This window comes from Hibiscus syriacus, unplaced genomic scaffold (assembly GCF_006381635.1).
Source record: "Hibiscus syriacus cultivar Baekdansim isolate YM2019G1 unplaced genomic scaffold, ASM638163v2 tig00110602_pilon, whole genome shotgun sequence".
In the NCBI taxonomy this organism is placed as follows: domain Eukaryota; kingdom Viridiplantae; phylum Streptophyta; class Magnoliopsida; order Malvales; family Malvaceae; genus Hibiscus; species Hibiscus syriacus.
In genome coordinates this window covers 977,678-989,994 of record NW_024062798.1, presented here as the reverse complement: position 1 = coordinate 989,994, position 12,317 = coordinate 977,678, and the positions used below count along the sequence as shown (strand labels likewise).

Sequence of the window (12,317 nt, the reverse complement as noted above, 5' to 3'; positions counted from 1 at the left end):
TTTTAGTACATGCCCTTAAAAACTTTAGTTTTTGTTTCATTTTAGTACTCTGTTCAAAATTTAACGTTAAGTTTTGAAAAGATTAAAAGTTTAGGTACTAAAACGGGTCAAAACTAACAGTTTAGGTACTAAACTAGTTAAGTTTTTAACGACGTGCAGTAAAATGAAATAAAAAATAAATGTTATGTATGGTTTTAAAAAAATGAAAGTTTAGATACTGAAACAAACTAGAATTAATAGTTTAGATATTAAATACGTAGTTTACCCTATTTTTTAATATTATAACAAAAAATAAATATTCTACAATTTATTTCTTTTATTTATTTTTTATCGTGTTAATATCAATTAAAAAATTGTAACTTTTCACTCTATCTACAAAACTTAGAAATACATATTAAATTATTAATGTATCTAACAGTTATCATTTTCTAAAGTAACTTATGTTTTAGTAATCTCGTAATTTTATAACTCAACTTTCAAATGTTACGTTATGATCATTAATATTATCTATCTATCACGAAATGATCATTCGAATATTAACTCTTATTATATTAACAACACGGCATAATAGAAGAAAATATTAATTTTTGAGTTAATTTTACATTTTAATTAAACATCAATTTAATACTTTAACAAATTTAAGCTAAGAAAATCAAGCGAAAACATACGAAAAACGAGTTTAAGTTGTAGAGAATGAAATGACTTGAATTGAAAACTCTATAGAGATAGAACTCCACAGTCACCAATAGGAACGGGCATGGGTCGGGTTGGGTCAGATTTTTGGTCCATCCGACCCGACCCGAGAACAAGGAATCATCCACCCGAGATTCGACTCGACCAAAATAAGATTTCACCCGACCCGACCTTGACCTGATATATAACTTAAAAACTCGACCCCAAATAATAAAAATATTATTTTTATTCAATAAAAACAATGACTTAGTTGAAAAAAACTAATATATAGAGGGGTATTATTATAATTATTCATAAATATATAAGGTAAAATTATATTTTTTTGCGGGTCGGGTCGACCAGGTCGGGTATTTTCACCCTAAACTTGAACTGACTCGACCCGAAAATCATATTTTAAAAAATCGACCCGACCCAACTCGATCGGGTCTATGAGTCAGAAGCTGTCGAGTTCGGATCTCATGCCCATCCCTAGTCCCTACCAAAGGAGTTGTATTTTGGTTAAGTCTACGTGCAAACGTTACAAAACTAATATAGTTGTATTTTGGTTCACGGAATATAAAATTATTAATGGGAATGTAAGATTACCAATGGGAATGTAAAATTACCAGGGAATAAGATTACTAAGAATGTTGTATTTTGTGTTTGGTTGACTTAGCAGGAATGTAAGATTACCGTGTTTGGTTAAAGTAATAAAAGATTATTGGAATGTATATTTGACTAAATTGTCCTTATTATATATTTGTTTTTTTAACCAGTTAAAAAATATTTATATATTTTCTTTATAAAATTTATATAATTTTTTTTACAAAATTAAAAATATAAAAAGGTTTAATGAAAGGTAAAATTTTATTTTAACCCATGAACTTCATATAAAATTTTAAATATATATATTTTTTTTGTAAATCTAAAATAATTTAAGGATAAATTTGTAATTTAACTTTCGTAGAATTTTTATTATTCAATGACAGAAGAATGATATTTTTGAAAGAATTTTTTTTTAGGGATTTTAGTCCAAAACGTCGGTATTCCAACAATACCTAAGGAAAGTGAGGTAATGTCATTCCCGGTAATATACCCCCAAAAAATCTACTATTGGTAATCTTACATTACCGGGAATGAGATTCCCGAGCTAACCAAACGGGGGAATGTGGATTCCATTCCCATGAAATCCCACATTCCTCCATCCAAACACCCCCTAAATGTTTTTATTTCAATTTTGAAAATTTTTATTTCAAAATGTTAATTATTTGTTGATTTTCATTTATAGATTCTTTTTATCATAAATTGAAATATTATGAATTAAAATGCTAAAAGATAAAATAAAACAATTATTTAATTAAAACTTATAAGTTTTTTTTCTGTGTTATACCTAAAATCAACTATAATTGTAAACTTATTTTTTAAAATCATATTATAAAATAACTTAACAAAATTGTCAATACCCAAAATATCCAAAGGCAACTTTAAATTTTTGTAATATGTGTTTAAAAAAAATATAAATAAAAATTTGAGATATATATATATATATATATTAAAAAGTTATATTTATCTAAATTTTCATAGAATTACCCTTATTTTTCTTTCTACTCCCGATAAAAAACTATTCTCAACTTAATTACAAACATGCCATTTTCTTTTTGGAAAATTTAAAACTAGTTTCTTAATAAAAAAATAGTATTATATAAATGGGTTCTATATATTTTTTCCTTTATGGATCTCTTAGATTCAGAGCTGAAAAACAAAGCTTAAACTCTCAACTAAGCTTTATCGACCACGAATACTCCCAAAAAGGTCTCTTGTTTGAACCCTAAAACAAAATTTACTTCAATTTAAATGCTTTTTCTTTGATTTTCATGCTAATAATTGATGTTTTGATTCGTTTCTTATAGCCGTTTTCGTTTGTTGCAGCAGTTGATTCAGTTGTGATCGAGATCGGAGGAGAAAAGAACAATGCGGATGAAGGAGATGCATCCGCTATGTTGTATATCATTGGAGAGTCCAGGCATCGGCGACCAGTCACCGGAGATTTCGTTGACTCGATCTCGGAGCATGCCGGCGGAGGCTTTATCCGGATCTGAAACTGGCAATGCGGCGAGGTTGACGACGGGAGGGTCCGAAGGTACTGTCGCTGGAATTCTCTACAAGTGGACTAATTATGGGAAAGGATGGAGATCCAGGTGGTTTTTGCTTCGTAATGGAATGCTGTCTTACTCGAAAATTCGCCGGTCGGAGAGTCTAAACATCCCCTCCCCCGATGAAGTCAGTTGGATCGGTGATATATCGACCAATCGGCTTTCGAGGACCGACAGTTGTAGCGGTAGACGGAGGAACCAGAAAACCGTCGGCATTGTTCATTTGAAGGTATACATATCAGAAAATTAAAATCAAAATTCAAAAGGTCCATCCAAACTAAAAAGAAAATGAAACGAAAATCGAACAGCCAGATGATCTGAGCGATCAATTTCGCGGCATTATATTTTTTCTAGAAATAATTCTTAATGTATTTTGATTCAAAAAATGAACGGAGAGTTGCGAAGTATGTTTTACACTAATTTTACTAACCCTGAATCTTTTTCATCTGATAAACAAAACAAAGTCATCAGTGGAAAAATAGGCATTGATATCTGAGCTAAAGCAGTGAAAAAGCGGAAAATTGAAGTGCAAGAACCGTAAGTTTCTTGCATTATTCAGCACGTAATTTACTGTTTGATCTGTAAAAAGGAACTTAAATCTGTAAACTTCCGTTTTCTCTCGCCTTATTTGAGTATCTGCTTTCTGATATTTAATTTTCATGTTTAATTTTGGGGGAAAATAGGAAAAAGTAGAAAATTTATATTTTTTAATATAATATTTACTCTTTTTAACTGGCTGTTTATGTATAGTGGGTCACATCAGCAGGTGGGCTGTGATAGCGCATGCTTTAGGTCTAGGAATTAAGCTCTGGTCGGTCACATCATCGTTTAAATTGGTATTCAATAGATGGATGAACGTTTTTAAAGCCATCAACGTCGATTCGAACTACTTGAAGTCTGATGTTTTTCCCTCCCTTTCCCCCCCCTTTTTCCCCATTTCTTTCTGTCTTTTGCTTCTGATCTCTTTGCCCTTCTTTTCCTTTCGATTCTCACGTTTTATCATGTATATTCCCTTTTCTTGCCAGCTGATGTAGTTTCGGCCTCTTCCCTTAAGGTGATGGTGACAGAAATTACAGACTTCAAATGATTCTCATAGATTTAATCAAAATCACATTACCAGAGGCCATGTATAAGTAAAAACGAGGATATTAAGGAGTGTTTCTCTGAAATGTAGATGTGGGTTTTGTTTGTAGTCATCCTTTGTTTGAGTTTTGTATTATTTGTCTTGAAATATAGAGGCAGCTTTTTTTCTTTATTAGTTTTTGCGTGGTCTTCTCTAGTTCGTAAGCATTGAAATAAACAAAAGACAAAGTGGAGTGCTTGAGGCTAGTTGATGGCTTTCGTCGTTAAGATTGTATGGAATTTTATGGTGAATACTGTTTAGAAACCCGCGAAAACTGAAAGGATATAACAGTATTTCTTTCCCTTGTTGTTTTTAAATATATATTCTCCTATGCAAAAGTAGATCCAAATGGTGCTTCATCGGCTTCATTTAATGGCCCTTTGCAGTTGTAATGCTTAAGAGGTAGAAATTAGCATCGGCTTCTGTGATCAATTTTTTAGTTTTGTTTCTTGTTTTATGTGAGATTTTTATTTTATTTGTTGCTAAAACAATTTCTCCTCTTAGAGACCAAAAAAGTCTTGTTATTTTGTGCAATCATCTGGTGTTTGATGGTAAATGCGGTTTGGCTTCTGCTGAGGTTAGGGCTTCACAGATATTTGTTTTTCTTCAGGCGGTTTTAGAAAAATTTGAGCAATAATGCTACCTCAACGAGTGGTTCAAGGCTTTAATATTGTTCTTTTCAACGTGCATCGTCTTGAATTGATAGCATTTATTCCATTTTTATCTCTGGAAAATGATTTTTATAATTGTATCATTCATGAATTTCTTCTGTGAATTTATTTGATGTGATCATGAAATGAGGCATAAAAGTTTTGGTGATCTATGTGATTATATGACAGTAATGGAACTCTTGCATTACTCATGGTGTTGTTAATTGAATTCTTGTAGCAGATTTCATCATTCCGGGAGAGCAAATCTGATGATAGACGGTTTTACATTTTTACTGCTACAAAGACCCTTCATTTGAGAACTGATTCAAAGAAAGATCGGGTTGCTTGGATACAAGCTTTGATATCAACCAGGAGCATCCTTCCGCTGAGACCATTAAATTATAATCTCAACCTTGTACCCCATGATTTGTCTATGTCAACTGATAGACTCAAGAAACGGTTGCATGAGGAGGGCATCAGTGATAACCTTGTGAAGGATTGTGAGAAGATAATGCTCTCAGAGTTCTCGGAGGTACAAGGGCAGCTTAAAGTTCTTTATGAAGAAAGATCTAATTTGCTCGACACATTAAGGCAATTAGAGGTAATGTGAGCTTAGTAATTAGTACATGTCTTTGAATGAAAGTGCTTGATCTTTAGTTATTTACACCTTTTAATAATTTGGAATCTGAATAGTTTGGTGAGCTAAATTAAATTTCTTCCTTTCTAAATTAGAGTGAAGATCAATTTTGTTAGACTTGGATGAGTATCAAGTTCAACTTAATAAGTTAAATGATAAAAGTGTATTTTTTTAATCCCATAGTGTTTTGTACTAAGAGGGTGTCAAGCCTCTGGCAGGCTCGTGTTGGTAATTAGCTCAACTGGTGGAGCCTAGAATTCGAATTGAATAATATTTGCTGGGATGAACAGATACTGTTCACAAATGAGAGTATAGAGGCCTACTAAAGTTAGTATCAATAATCTTCATATGTAATATGATGAAAGCTATCTTTGATTGTTCTGATGGCTGGTGGAAATGAATGTGTGATGTGATGAAAACTATCCTTGAGTGTTATGATGTCTAGTGGAAATGAATAACAAAGCTTTTGTTCAATAGTAAAACAAATGTATTCTGTTGGTGCATTAGTCGTTCTCTAGGTTATACAAGTTAGTAAAACAAATGTATTCTGTTGGTGCATTAGTCGTTCTCTAGGTTATACAAGTGATGACTGTTAATGAAGGGTAATTAGTGGTGATTAATTAAAACTGGTTATGTGTTTACAATTGTTTCTCATTGTAGAATGTTTTATCGAAACTTAAGCAGTATAATGTAATATAATTTTTATGTTTTAAAACTTATTGAGTTCTGCATTTTTTTATTCCACTTTTTTTCTCATGTGATATCCTTTGTACATGTATTATTGGTTTATTGCATTTTGTAACATCATAATAACACATTTTCATTGTACGTTTAACCTTCCTTTGGTAAAATGATTGTGGTAGCTTACCTTAAATCCTTATTGACTGTGGTAAAATAGAAACTCTAGTTGATCAATAAAATAATAATAATCATATTGGTGGCCGGTGGGATTGCTAAACAATGTGTTTTAATTATCTCATCTTTTAAAATGTTGTCTTATTCTTGGTTTTAGTAACCTCATCTTCTAAATGGTTTACCACACCGTAATTGACTTATCCTATGCAATATTTTGCTAAGCTATATTGTTTATGGTACATTATTTTTTTTTTTAATGTTTTTTGCATGTTCAGGCAGCTAATATTGAATCTGAAACCTCTGGATTTCATGGAGAATATCAGTTGACGAAGCATGAATATTCCAATTTGGGGCATGGAAATAGTGGTACATTACCGTCTGTAACCCTGTCTCCATCTTACTTTATGCATGAATGTCTGGCACCTATTTAATTGTTAAAATTATATTGTGTTAGCACTTTACAGATAAACTGATTTCATTGTGTTTTAGATATGCATTCTTGAGTAAGAAATATGTTCTGAACATCCAAAGTTCCAACGTAAATTTCCTGTCCTCTTATTTGCCATCATCATTCTCGCTTTATTTGATAACGTTATCACTTTACGGATAAACTGATTTCATTGTGTTTTAGATATGCATGTTTGTTCAGAAATGTTGTGATAACGTTAACCAATGTTTCTGGTTACTAATTCTTGTCCTGCTCTCTTATGGCCTGACATTTGTTTGGGTTCTCAGAATGCAGAACTACAGAATCATCTGATGATGTAGAGAAGCAAGAGTTCGAGGAAGTTTCTCATGAAGATGGACCCTTGTTCTTTGATACCAAAGAGTATTTTACTGAAGCTGCAATCGATCATGCAGATAATCTGAAAGAAATTGAAAATCAATATGGTAATGTGGAAAAGATGCATGCTGATGAAGGAGATTGTGATTCCAAATATCCTCAAATTGAGAGACGGAAAATGCTTCCTGATCCAGTCGAAAAAGAGAAAGGGGTTAGCCTTTGGTCTATGATAAAAGACAATGTGGGAAAGGATCTCACACGAGTATGTCTCCCTGTTTACTTCAATGAACCAATATCATCCCTTCAGAAATGTTTTGAGGACCTAGAATATTCTTATCTTTTGGACCGAGCATACAAGTATGGAAAAGAAGTAAGTTATACATACATTTCATCTTTAATATTTTGTGCTTATCTTGCTAAATGCACTATTTTCTCCGGTTATTGCAAATTTAAATAAAGATTTCAGACCATTTACAACATGGGAGTACATCTAAAATTTGAGAAATCGGTGCACTCTTAACTGATAAGAAATAATATCTAGAGTGAAATTTGGGAAATCTCAATCCCTCAGAAATCTCTTGTCCCAAAAGTTTTTGTGGACGTTTAGCAATTCTTTTGAAAATTCTGTAAACATAGCATGCTCTTGCATTTTTCAAATATCTGGGTTTTCTGTACATTCTCAGGGTAACAGTATCCAGAGAATTCTTAATGTTGCTGCATTTGCTGTCTCCGGGTATGCTTCCTCTGAAGGCCGACATTGTAAGCCCTTCAATCCATTGCTAGGGGAAACTTATGAAGCAGACTATCCTGACAAAGGACTTCGTTTCTTCTCCGAGAAGGTCAGCAGTCAGGATCATCAATGACTAAACTTCATATTAAGAAATGTGCAGCTTTATATTGAAGTTGAAACTGACAAGCTATGAAATTTTGTATTAATTTTTATTACTTCAAGTGCTTTTGATTTTCAGCAGTTGGAACAAGATCAACTAGATGCTATACTTTTGCATACCCAAATAACACGCACGCATATATTTAGAAATAAATAAACAAGGAGGGGAGAGGGGAGAGGGGGAGAGACTGTCATCACCTTCTCCATTATGGATAATCAAGATGTTGGAAATTAATGCCATGGTAGTGTCCTCAACAATAATTTGAACTATTTATGGAAAAGTGTGGACATTCTTAAGACAGTGAAGAACTTAGGAGGCAAACTTGAATTATACTAGTTTGTAGGCCTTAGGAGTACTTACCTTCCTATGTTGTTGCATCTATTTATCTGGATGTGAGAGTCCAAATATTGTACTGCAGTTCCATAGAACATATGACTTACCTTTCAGGTTCAAACAGGTTAGTCATCACCCAACCCTTATTGCCTGTCATTGTGAAGGCCGAGGATGGAAATTCTGGGGTGACAGTAACCTCCGCACAAAGTTTTGGGGGCGTTCAATTCAGCTCAACCCTGTTGGAGTTCTGACCGTAGAGTTTGATGATGGTGAAGTATTTCAGTGGAGCAAGGTGTGCACTACTGGGCTGTGTGTTTACTGGATTTGCTATTTAGGCGTTTTAGTATACTAGCTTCCCCTTTCTATTTGTGTGGTATGATTTATTTGGACCTCATTCTCTGCAGGTAACAACTAGTATTTATAACCTTATCCTTGGTAAAATATATTGCGATCACCATGGCTTGATGCACATTCAAGGGAATCGCCAGTATTCATGCCAACTCAAATTCAAAGAGCAATCTATTCTTGACCGGAACCCTCACCAGGTTAGTTGTCAATATAATCGTTTTATCCCCCTTGATTGCTTCATATCCATTGTAGTCTATCTTCTGTGTCTTGGGAGTTATTTTATGTAGTAATTTCTTATCCTGTGACCTTCATTTAAATAGGTCCACGGGTTTGTTGAAGACCTTTCGAGTAGAAAAGTCGCAACATTATTTGGAAAATGGGATGTCAGCATGTATTACATCAACGGTGATGTTTCTATGCACATGCATTTATTTGTTGTCATTGTAAATGGGTTTTTCCTTCCAGAAAAGCCTCCTTGCATGTTGTCTTTTCCGTCTTGCTTATATTATTGCTTGATATTCATGCTGTCTCTGGTCCTGCACAGTCGAGAAAACTACAAGAAAACGGGTGGAAGCCTAGATGGTTCCAGAAAGACGATGAAAATGGATCCTTCCATTACGTGGGCGGTTACTGGGAAGCAAGAGAACAGGGAAAATGGGATGACTGCCCGAATATATTCAGTGAATTCGAAGAACTTGTTGATCCCTCCGTATAATGCCTGCCTTCACTTCAAGGTTAGTAAATTCATTCACCATATTCTAGTTTGTTAAAATGGCTTGGTTTTGTCATGTAGATCTGACCATGCATAAATTTCCTGATCATCTAGAATTGGCAAACATTCCGGACAATGAATTACGGAGCAAATCGAGTCGATAAACACGTAAGTTGCTTTGATTCCTGATCGCCAAGTTAAGAATATTAACCTTTAAGTGAGTAGATATGGTAGGGGCACAGGTGAGAGTCTGAAGAGTGGGAGTCCTCTGTGTAATGTAATGTCTCGATAGCTCATTTATCCTATAGCTCCTTCACTCCAAAATTTAATTTCATAATCATTTGTATTTCCATTCTATGAATAAATCAAATGAAACAATTGAACAAAAAAAGAAGATAAAAGGCCTTATTTTCTTTTTTCTACATAATATTTTATAGTTTTCTTTCTGCAACAGGAGCAATCGAATTCAAGTGATATATACGATTGAAAGCAACTTATTCACATTGAGTGGAAATCATAAAATTTATATACACCGTATTGTCACCAGTTCTTTAAATAATACCAGCGATAAAGAAATTACCGTCCCAGAGGCAATGGAAATGGTGATGCTAGAGGTAATACACGGGACTGGAGAAATGAGGAAAAGTTAAAAGCAACTTCGGGAACGAATTTACCAAAGGCTACTGAGAAATCCGATCCCCGAATGTGTTCTCCCCGCTGTAAGTAACATAAAGAAATCCATCTTCATCCTTCTTCTCTTCGTATATGGCAGACATAATGGCACCTGCGAAACAAAAAAAAAAAAGGAGTTTAGCCCCCTTTGAATCAGATAGCAAAGGTAAAGAATCGAGCAGCAATGGATGTAAGTGCAAGGGATTACCAGTTGGAGGGAGAACATTGTCCACAAATATGAATATAGCTTTTTCAGCACTCAGTTTGATCCTTTTACGGATAACATATACGAATTGTCCGACGGTCAAATCAGCTGGGACAAGATACCTGTAAATTTCAGAATCATATTACATGAAGATAATCTCTACTGAAGAGCACCCCCGGAAATAAATAAGCAATTCGAACGGTCTCGTATGTCCAAGACAGTAAAAAATGGTGGAATAGCATCCACATCAACATGAGATTCAACAATCATCATCATACACTTCACTCTTTATAATGCTTCTTCCTAGCAGCTAGGGATGTTGATCGGAGGTGCAATATGATAGAGATGGATAATTCAAAGAAACTAACACCAGACGACGTCTTTTAACAGGATGAGACGATGAATCAAGATAATCTAAAGCCACAAATAAGATATCGGTAACCCTTACTTCTTCTTGTCAATGTTCGGGATATCACTCCTCTCCGCTTTCTCCACGATCACCTTAAAAATAAAAGAGGGATAATAAACAAGTCAAGCTTGGAACACTTCTAATCACAAACAGATATACAGTCTGATGAAAAGAGGCAGAACATATTAGATGAACAGTAACGACAGATATCAAGATCGGAAATAAAAGCCGAAGCGTTACCGGGATCCTATCCGGGTATTTCTCCCTAATCCTAGCAGCCTCTGCCCTCCTCTTCTCTGAAGCCAGAACCAAACATGAGAAAAATCATTAGCTCCCACAAAATATAAATAATTGATTTCCCATAAATAGCATAATTCAGACTGGTTCACCATAAATTACAGAGAAATTAAAGATATATATACATGTTCATAACAAATAAAAGGTTTCAGTACATACCCAGATCATGCTCTTGCTTGAAGTAACTCTTTGCCATTCCTCCTGAAATTAAAAGCCAAAATGAAAATGAAAAATTGTAAAATTAAAGGCCCAAATTTTATCCTTGATCGCAGTGTTTTCTCCTTTTGCACAATTGAGGAAAACATAATCATATAACCAAAAAGAAAAGCCCCAAATTTCAACTGAAACTATCCTTTCTAATTACCCAGAAAATAAAATAAAAGATCAATCAAACATACATGAAACAGATTGCAAATACAAGGAGAACCCAGAAAGGCAAACCTTGTGAAGATGAACCCAAAGCCAAAAAGGATAAAGCTTTTACCTTTTTCTCTTGATCAAAAGAAATCTTCAAGGCTTGATCGTGGCTTGGTTGACAAGAAAAAATATACTCTTTCAGCCGAGCTTGCTTTTTTATTCTAAAACTAATGATTGATGAATGGTTTTATAAATAGCTCTTGGAAGGGCGTATATGTAATTGCAAATGGTATGATATACACGTGGGCTGATATTATTGGTTCTTGTTGGTTAATGCTTGTTGATTACGGTAAGACGGACAGATCATTTTCATGTGTCGATGTTCTTTTGGATAAGGTTGAAAAGTATGTTAATCGGACGGCTTCCAATGTGGCAATGATCATGGGACTTTGTCAAACAAAGAGTGGGGTGGGATAAATTATAAGAATATTCCTGACTCTTCTTCCGGACAGGTAAATTACATCGGATATCATTAAATTTTATTAATAAATTTTTAATTTTTTTTATTATAACATTAAATTTTTAATGACATGATGACTATATACATCTTTTTATCATTTTAATAACATAAATAAAATAAAAAAATTTGATGACGATTATTGATGCTTAAAATAACATCCTTTTAGAAATTAAACTTTAAGATGTATCGATTTTATTACTAAACTTTTAAGCATTACACTTTTTGTTATTGAATTTTTTGACCGTCGTCAAGAACCAATCACTACTGGACATTGGTATCTTCTGTGGCAAAATCGATATCAAAACGTTTGCATCTCACTCATCTTTCTTCTCTTATGATTGATCTTCCATGAAACTCACTCAAAATCGACGAAAATCTTTTTGAAATTTTGACGTGTTGATATCCTGATATCTTCTAATGGTCGTTTGATGAGGTTAATTTTGAGATAGGTTGGTAGTCTTCACAAAATAATGTTTCTCATAGTTTGAATTTTCAAGTAAACGCCAAAAATCACTCAAATCTAAGAAAGCCCCAAAATCCCTAAAATGATAGTTTTTTTGTTTAATTTTGTCAACTTTTAGTAAGTTTCGTAGAAAATCAATCACATGAGAAATATTGATCTTGCCACAGAAAACAATCGATGACGAGACATGATTAACTATCAACAGCTATTGAAAAATTACAATGACAGAAAGCAAAC

At 33.7% G+C, this 12,317-nt stretch overlaps 2 protein-coding genes across 3 annotated transcripts; one reads left to right on the top strand and one right to left on the bottom strand.

Moving 5' to 3' along the window:
* Positions 1-2,602: 2,602 nt before the first annotated feature.
* Positions 2,603-8,961, top strand: LOC120135157 (oxysterol-binding protein-related protein 2A-like). Its single transcript, XM_039151487.1, has 9 exons — positions 2,603-3,054; positions 4,837-5,199; positions 6,366-6,451; positions 6,818-7,244; positions 7,558-7,713; positions 8,222-8,389; positions 8,502-8,642; positions 8,766-8,855; positions 8,911-8,961. Exons 1-9 carry the CDS (start codon positions 2,644-2,646, stop codon positions 8,959-8,961), a joined length of 1,893 nt encoding a protein of 630 aa, XP_039007418.1. The 5' UTR covers positions 2,603-2,643.
* A 699-nt stretch (positions 8,962-9,660) lies between these two features.
* LOC120135193 (autophagy-related protein 8f) lies at positions 9,661-11,313 on the bottom strand. 2 transcript variants are annotated; one of them, XM_039151510.1, is made up of 6 exons: positions 11,225-11,313; positions 10,900-10,941; positions 10,684-10,739; positions 10,483-10,535; positions 10,038-10,156; positions 9,661-9,941 (listed from the first exon to the last, which is right to left on the bottom strand). In XM_039151510.1, exons 2-6 carry the CDS (start codon positions 10,934-10,936, stop codon positions 9,838-9,840), a joined length of 369 nt encoding a protein of 122 aa, XP_039007441.1. In that variant the 5' UTR covers positions 10,937-10,941; positions 11,225-11,313; the 3' UTR covers positions 9,661-9,837. The 2 variants fall into 2 exon arrangements, with proteins under 2 accessions (XP_039007441.1, XP_039007440.1); XM_039151509.1 differs by having other exon boundaries at positions 11,182-11,236.
* Between the last annotated feature and the right edge of the window lie 1,004 nt (positions 11,314-12,317).